Source organism: Papaver somniferum, chromosome 9 (genome assembly GCF_003573695.1).
Source record: "Papaver somniferum cultivar HN1 chromosome 9, ASM357369v1, whole genome shotgun sequence".
NCBI classification, from domain to species: Eukaryota; Viridiplantae; Streptophyta; class Magnoliopsida; order Ranunculales; family Papaveraceae; genus Papaver; species Papaver somniferum.
In genome coordinates, this window is record NC_039366.1 from 624,066 (window position 1) to 632,618 (window position 8,553).

The window sequence follows — 8,553 nt, forward strand, 5'->3', positions numbered from 1 at the left end:
ATTGTTACATCTAAAAGAATGATTATGAAACTTGGCGGTTGCTAGCCACTTACTCGAGCTTTGTGTAATTATGCTCGACCCTTGTAAACCAAGGATTTAGATTAAGTTTCACATTAACATTTTCTCCAAGATACACTGTCAGTCGGCCCGAGACTGACCCAGAAGTCCAGAACCAAGTAACAAAATGGGCTGTCCATGGTCAATTTTTTTCTTTTGGCAAATCCCCATCCCATATTTCATGAGACAGAAGTTGCAGTAATTTCTCCATCAGTACTGAAACCCAATAATACTCTCGAAGGTACATTTTCTGTGTTTCCATCATAAAAATGAGTTTGAAAATCAAAAATTACTGCAGCTTAGTACAAGAGTAGTCTCTAGCTATAATCATTCATCTCTAGTTATAATCATTCATTTCTACTGCATCATTCATCTCTATAGCAAATGCATATGGTCCTAGAGTTTCCTTATATGATGGTGAACCTTTAGACGATCCACAAGAATATATGAGCAGGGCTTTGCAATATGTCATACTCACTAGACTAGATATCACTATTGGAGTTCACTATGAAATGCCGGTACTGCATATTCTGCATTAATCTTACGCTCTATTATTCCAGGATTTCGCTAACTGGCTGCTGATCCATACCATCTAGGAAGATATGCCGAATATTGTCAAAATACAGGGCACAAATAAGCGGTGCAGTGTAAACGTCTATATTGTGATACCATACAATTTACAACCCTCTAGACAGATAAAAAAATGAAAAAAGAAATCCATTAACTGGCATAAAATTGAAGCTTGATTTGTTTTCTTTGAGCAACGCTCAAACTAATTAACAGTGAACACATAGGAAAGCTAAAACAACTGGCGTGAGCTAGCTTAAGCATTATAATTTCATCATCAGACCGTAGCGAATGACTTGTTGCAAAAACCCTAGAACATCGAGTACTCCAGGTTCTGTGTCATGAATTTCTTTGATGTTCCCCGAATCTCCAAGATCCAAAGAAAAAACTTTATCCCGTATTTGTAAAACCAACTTCGTCGACTCATATTCTTCTTCAATTTCTTCACCATCGATAAGTAACGCTTTGACATCGTTCTTTGAGATGTTGTTATACCCAATCTTCTTCAGACATGGTAACTTTCTTAATCTACTGATAGTGATATTGTATTCTCTATGCCAATGCCATCCAGTACTATAATGCCGCTCATAGATAATGATGGTCGAATCTAAGTGTTGGCATTGGTTCTTCTCCAAATACTTCTTTCTCAATATCAAAATAAACCAATGAGTCATCTACATTGGTAACTTTCTTAATAATATTCCATGAACATGTTTCCGAAGAGTAGATACGTATCTCGTAATCGTAGTTGCCATTCTTCAGCATGCAAATAACTTTGTAATGAGGTGATTTAATCGGATTAAAAGCTAAACTAACACTGAAATACGGTCTATAACCGGATCGACAAATCGAGGTAAGGTAGTGTACTGTTCCGTGGTTGGATTATATATATATAGTAGATTCGAACGCTTTGACCAATCCTGAAGCCAAAGTTGTATAAATGAAACGTACTACACAACAGAAGACCATTACAAGATTGTTCGATTTGTATACCTCCCTTATCATTGACGAAACTGAAGGTTGTACAGGACACAACATTCCCACTAACGTTTGGATCCATGGAGATAAAGTCAAATTTCCAGGCATTATCCATGCTGCATGGATCGAGCCGTCTGTGCAAGAACAGTCCGTTGATAGAACGGTGGCGGTATTTACGACTGCGACGTTTTTGAATGAAATAGTTACCTGAGATGAGCGAGTACCATTGTTTCGATACACATCTGAATCTACGCAGTGACTTGTTAGGAAGGCAAATCAGAGATTGTGTTAAGATATCATCGTTGCTTCCGATAATTGATGATGAAGTTGGTCGAGGTGGTGGTGATGACGGTGGTGATGACATGATGGTAAAACTCTAAGAAACCCTAACAAACACAGCAACTGTTATATAGCAGTATTCGGGCTATAAAAAATCCGATAAAAGTTGATCTAAAGCCTAACTTGGCCAGTGCACCGACTCTCAAAATTAGTTTCTTGGATTCCCCAGGGGTGAGCATTTGGCCCATAGTAATCGGCGGATTTAACGGAACCAACCGTGTATGTTTCAGGATGGATGTCTGGACGGTTCACTAATGGGTTGGGTGTGGGCGGAATTTTTGAAATCCAACAAATTATGGATTGGATCCGGATGCAACATTCAAAATTCATTGGACATCCATATCCGTTAGATTAAGATCATTTGTATAATTTTTAAAAAATATATAGATAGTTTAGGAATTTTTAAGATGTTTCTTAGGAGTGCTGTCTATGACGCTTTTATATTTGTATATATGTAAAATGTGTAGGTTTTATAAAAAGTCATTTATGTTTGTTTTATTTCTTCACTATAAATTTGACAAAAACAAACTCATTGGATTATCCGTTAGATGTTGGATTGGATGCGGATGCCAAATTTCAAATCTATCATGAGTTGGATTGGATGCGGATGAGGTAAAAATCGGCTCATGCTCACCCTACTCCCTGCGCCATGTCCAAAAGAAGGCAAGTTGACTGACTCCAGAGGTTGGGCTTTGGACGCTCTAGTCCACCCTTCCAAAGCCCAGGACCCTCTAATCCAAATATCCTCGTGTTTCACTTTTTTGTAAAAATCTTGACAAGTTAATCCAAATTCTAGCAATCTCCAGTTTTTAAATATTTCAGAACTGACCTTCCAGCGATCGAGTATTTAAACACAGGTTTTTAAATTGATTTTTTTTATATGAGATTTTGATTTAGAAAAGATTGAGAGAGAGAGAAATTTTGGAGGAGAATAATCAGATTTTGATCGTTTCTGCGACAGATTTCAATCTTAGGTAATTTTTGCATTTGTGATTGCTTGTTCTCTTACTGATTTGGAGTGCTTAATTGTTTGATTTCTTACTGATTTTTGAGTTTTTTTGAAAGCATGATACGAATACGATCTACATGTTGTTGATTTTTTTATCTTGTTTTGATTTTTGTTATTTCTTAGGTTTTGTTTATCCTAAAACGCTTTTTATTTTGATTTTTGTTCATTGGTGCATGATATGAAACTAAACCTATGTATGATTGTATACAACACATTTATTCATCTATGTGTTCTAATAACACTCTAAATCTTATATCTTCGATTAATTGATTGAGTATTTGATTTCTATCTATTTTTTGATTAAATAAAATGTGTATTTTCATGTAGACTTACGTTTTAGGTTATTCAAATATGAAAATGTGATTTGAAGTTTTAAACGTTATTATATCTGTCATGTCTGAAATTGTTCCTTTTGATTTTAAATCTTTTTGTGAATTAATTCAGATTTTTTTTTTTATTTCAAATCTCTTTGTATTGGTGATTTTTAGATCTTTTTATATGTGATTTAGATTTCTTAATGTCCATGTGTGTTTGTATAACGCTTTGTGTGTTTGCATCACTCTTTGAATTATGTTGGTTAATTGATAGAGCGAGTGATATCTTTTTATAGCATGTGTATTCCTTTTCCAACTTTAAGAAATTTTATGTCATTGTAGACATGTGAAATAATATACTACCAGTGTCAACACAGAACTGACCCAACCTAGTTCTTACAGTGCAGACTACGCGAAAAGAGAAAAATTGGACTGGGGGGCAATTTGGAATAAGTATGTTTGGCGAAACGGTATGTCAGATGCCATGGTCTAGAACGCTCCCAATTTGGGACACCATTCCAGTCATCATAGAATTCTAAAACAGAAATATAAAGAAGATGAAATGAAGAATAATACTCCCTTCGTATCTGGAAAATAGATACTTTCACTTTTTCAATTTGGTCAAGAAATATTTTCACTTTTTCAATTTGGCATATTTTTAGACTAAAATGAAAAAGTGAAAGTATATCTCTTTTCTAAAAGTAGAGGGCCATTAATCTTAGAAATAAATACATACAATGAGGAAGAATTCTTACACAAATAATGGACCGAAGAAAACTACCACCCCAATAAAAATAAAATATGCCTTCAGCGCTCTCGAAATATGATTCGATCTTGGGCAACAAGTTACATACTGCATAGGACCATGCTTGCCGCGGGTGTTGTGAACTAAATACATCTTCCCGCATTCACATCTGTAGGTGTATTTGATTAGAACAGCACATCCACCAGCCCTTACATCTCTTAAACAACTCTCTGTCAGAGTGCTTTTGGGAAAACAAGCAAGCAATGCCAAGGACAATCTTGCGAACTTGAGTTTTGGGCACCCATATTTATAAAAATTTAGAAGGTGCCAAAAAAAAAAAGGAAAAAAAAAGAGGTTAATGCGGTGAGCGTGGATCGAACACGCGACCTTCAGATCTTCAGTCTGACGCTCTCCCAACTGAGCTATCCCCGCAGTCGTGATAATTCTCACTAAACATTGTTTCTTAACTAACTCCAAGTCACACTAATCGGGCAATCCCTCTTCTGAAGGTAGATTTCCATAACATTATGCAGCTGAGCTGATCATCAGCAGTTTCTCATTATTATGTTAGATATAAACAGATTTCCCTAAGCAAAGAACAGCGAAAATAAAATGACACATTGATATTTCCTTGGGAACGAAAAAAATTGAGGTTGTTTACAAAGTAGTAGTAGTAAAAAATGGAACATTTATACATTGCACATATATGTCAATGACATGATGATGTTAGCTTTCCTCTGATTTCTTTGGATGGCTCTAAAAATCTTCATCCATTGATTTGAATAATAGACTGCACCCTCCGACAGACTAAAATGAATTACCTAATATGCAAGGGCAGGTGATTTGCCACCTCCCCTTCTTAATCACAAGCAAAATCCTTCCTAGTTCCTCAGCGGCAAGAAACCAAGAGAAGAAATGGTGAACTCATCTTATATTACGCGCTCTTACCAAAAGAATGATGACGGGTCTGCTTACCCCTGAACGTGTTCGGTGGCTTCTGCGTCAGCTAACTTCCGGGTTTCAATGAACCTGTTAATACATTCTAGCAACTGTGCAGCCTTTCTTTTACCTCTTTCTGTACCGTTTTCAGCCAGGTCAAGAAGTGGACCCATTATCCCAAGTTCTTGTGCCTCGATTAAATGTTTTTGCTCACTAGAACACAGCCGAACAAGAACTGAAGTTGCGTTTTCTCTGTTTCTAGGGGAACCACTTCCAATCAAATTCACTAAGGTAGATAATGCACCATCTGCAGCTCCAATAGCTGCCTTCCCTTCCGTATGGCTTGCAAGCATCGACAGTATGGCTACTGATTCATCGGCCATTGAAGCTCCAGGCTCTTTTAGAAGCTTCAACAGTGCTGGTGCTAATCCTGCCCTAACTGCCTTTCCCTTGTTCCCTTGGTATTTGCATAGGTTGAAGAGTGCAGTTGCCGCATCTTTTTTACCACGCTGACTACCCTCCTCAAGTAATGCAACAAGCGGTGTGATAGCACCCGATGAGCCAATTGTGGCCTTGTTCGCATCCAAAACAGACAAGCTGAAAAGTGTGGCCGCTGCATTCTCTCGTCCTTCCATGCTTCCTTTTTTGAGCACATGAACTATACCAGGTAGAGCACCAGAAGTTATGATGCAACTTTTGTTATCCTCACATATGGAAAGGTTTAGGAGTGCAGTAACAGCATGCTCCTGGGTACGGCGATCAACTGTCGTAAGCAGTCCTATGAGTAGCGGGATTGCACCAGCTTCAGTAATGCAAATACGATTGTCAGCATTCTTCTTGGCAAGAAGACGGAGCTCACCAGCGGCAGATCGCTGGTCCTCCAGATTCCCCGATTGAAGCTTGCGAAGTAAAATGCCAACTTTAGCACGTTCCGCAGGAGTGCAGAAAGAGGTAGTGGCATAGGCCCCACAATTTCCTGTTCTTTTGGGTGATTCCAGACCATTGGACTCGCACCACTTAGATATGAGACTACGCAAGACATAGTTGGGAGTGAGGGTCAAGTTAGTAAGGCTTTGCTGTGTCTTCGGACAAGTAACGTGCCCTGCTTCAACCCATTTCTCAATGCACCCACGTTCATAGGTCTGCAGCAAATGCAAAATCAAGTAGATGTTAAAAGACGGAATTCAAAATACAATTGCACGGGATCAAGCTGTACTACTGTCTTTATAAAAAAAAAATTAAAGAATAAAAAGATATGTGTGAATACCTGTCCAGTTGAGACCGTGACAGGATCTCTCATCATCTCCAGTGATATCGGACACCGAAAATCATCTGGTACTGCAAGAGATTTAGAATTCTTAAGATTTGATGCCTGGCATTTTTCACTTGAAGGAGTGACTTTTTCACCGTTAATAATATCAGGGCTTTCAGACAGCACGAAATCTTTGATTTTCTTCAGTAGCATTGATATCTTTTCTATTCTTCCCCCAGGATCATCACCTTTGCTGGCTACCATCTCATGCAATGCTTCTGACTCTCGTTTTAGGTCATTTATGTCCATCAAATGTAATTTTTCGGCCAATCTCCTTAAGACTGCCGCATCTGTATTTGCACCACTGCTCTCTCTGTAAACGGATATAAGATCCACAAAGAGATCCACATCATGTGGATCTACCAGCCCTTTGGCTCTTCTGAATTGGGAAATAACTAGATCAACCTGCAGAAAGTGAAAAAGATTTTCTAATTACTATTTAATGTATCATATCATATTAAAACATGGGAAAGGCGAGTCTAAGGTTATTAACAAGAACACCAGGTGCTTTGTAGGATGGATATGTACCTGTTCCATCACTTCATCTGACATGTCAAGCTTTCCCAAGATAATCCCACTCAAAGATTGCTCCAAACGAGCCGATATTTCCTGATATTTGCGCATTGTCTGCTCCCTCTCCAGCACCTGAAATATGAAAGGGATCAACTCTTTAGGTTTTGAGCTGCAAATTTGGAACCCAGCCGGTAGTACTTTACACTTGTAACTATATCTAAGATAAGTCCATAATCACATACTAAAAGTAATTGCGGATCAAGGTTAAACACCATATTCTAGACTATGGAGCATGCTGCCTTCAGAAGACATTATGTGGCAAATGATTCATATATCTTATCTTAGTTCACAGCCTACTCAAGATTCATTACACAAAACATCACGTCTCAACACTTCCTGAGATATAACAAGTACTAAGTTCATCAAAAGAGAATTTGCCCGCAAAGAGCAGCCATCTATAGTGAGATAAACCGATTTTCGAATCAATGCTAAATACATCTTTTAGCATTTACGCACTCAGGTTTAGTAAGGTCAAATCCCCATGCTCGGTGCACAAAAGCTAACCATCCAACTTCTTAATCATTGACAAATCTGGATCAAATTTCCACACAAACTATCAAAGCAAAATTAGTCCTCAGCGACGTTTACCATAACCTAATTGTCAATTAATCATCCTTGGAATGGTATCCTCTTGACTGAAAAACCATTGGCTAGTTTCTCTAGTCAAATTTGAACACCAATAATCATCATCATTTTCAAATTCTTCATTGATCAACCCCCAAATAATGACTGTTTCACCAATTAAAACAAGACCAGAAGAAGAAAAAAAGTAGACTAAAAGTTTCACTTTAGTAACCTAAAAACTTCAATTCACAATTGATATTCAAACCTAAAAATTAGATCACTTTTTTTCCATTTTTATCCATAAAGTTTCAAAAAAAATTCAAACCCATTCAAGTAATTAACATATCCTATTCAAAATCTCTTCCCAAAATAGTCAATAAACAATCAAAATCAAATCAATCTCACCCAAAAAAAAAAACCTAAAATCACAAATTGAAGTAACTCAAAGAGATTGGTTCAAAAAGAATACTTACTAGGTAAATCCTGCTACCTTGAGAACCAAATGTGAGTAAATTAACAGCAGAATCAAGAGCTAATTTGAAACCCATCAATGATTTCATCAGATCATCATAATCTTCATCGTGATCATTATTCTGCTGCTGATTCTCACCATGAGTATCTACATTGATCTGATCTACAAAATCTTTGATTTCTTCAAATAATGGTAGCAATAGCTTGAGTTTTCTAGCTAAACTTGTGTATTGTTTCTTGACAACAAATCTGTAATCAGATATTTTAGAGATTGCATTGATTGTGTCAATGAGTTTCTGTACTAACACTCCTGTCTCCATTACTAGTCACTCACAGAGAGAAGAAGCAGAGTCCCTCTCTGGTGATGCAGAGACTCTGAGAGAGAAAGGGGTATTTTAGAGAGAGAAAAGGGAGAGATGGGAGTATGTGGCTGGTGGTGTGTGTGTAAGTACAGAGAGGAGATGACTTAACCAGAGTTAAGCCGAGCCGACTTAGGAAAGTGCGGCTTCAGACGACTCAGTTTCTAAATTTTAGGACAAAAAAAAGAATTTAGATTATCCATAATTTAAAAATTATTTATTTATTAATAATTGCTAAGAAATTCTGTTTGGTATTCCGGTTAATAATGTTGGGGGAGTTTGCCTAATGAACAGACAAGTGCCTTTTCAAAATGATGGTTTTGCGG

General features: G+C 37.4%; 1 protein-coding gene and 1 non-coding gene across 2 annotated transcripts; both read right to left on the reverse strand.

Moving 5' to 3' along the window:
* Window positions 1-4,368: 4,368 nt before the first annotated feature.
* On the reverse strand, window positions 4,369-4,441 carry TRNAF-GAA. The gene has a single exon. It is a non-coding gene; the product is annotated as a tRNA-Phe (tRNA).
* Window positions 4,442-4,613: 172 nt separating this feature from the next.
* On the reverse strand, window positions 4,614-8,282 carry LOC113310544 (U-box domain-containing protein 13-like). The gene is made up of 4 exons (XM_026559246.1): window positions 7,871-8,282; window positions 6,789-6,905; window positions 6,216-6,665; window positions 4,614-6,090 (listed from the first exon to the last, which is right to left on the reverse strand). The coding sequence occupies exons 1-4, from the start codon at window positions 8,186-8,188 to the stop codon at window positions 4,981-4,983; spliced, it is 1,995 nt and encodes a 664-aa protein (XP_026415031.1). The 5' UTR covers window positions 8,189-8,282; the 3' UTR covers window positions 4,614-4,980.
* Window positions 8,283-8,553: the final 271 nt, after the last annotated feature.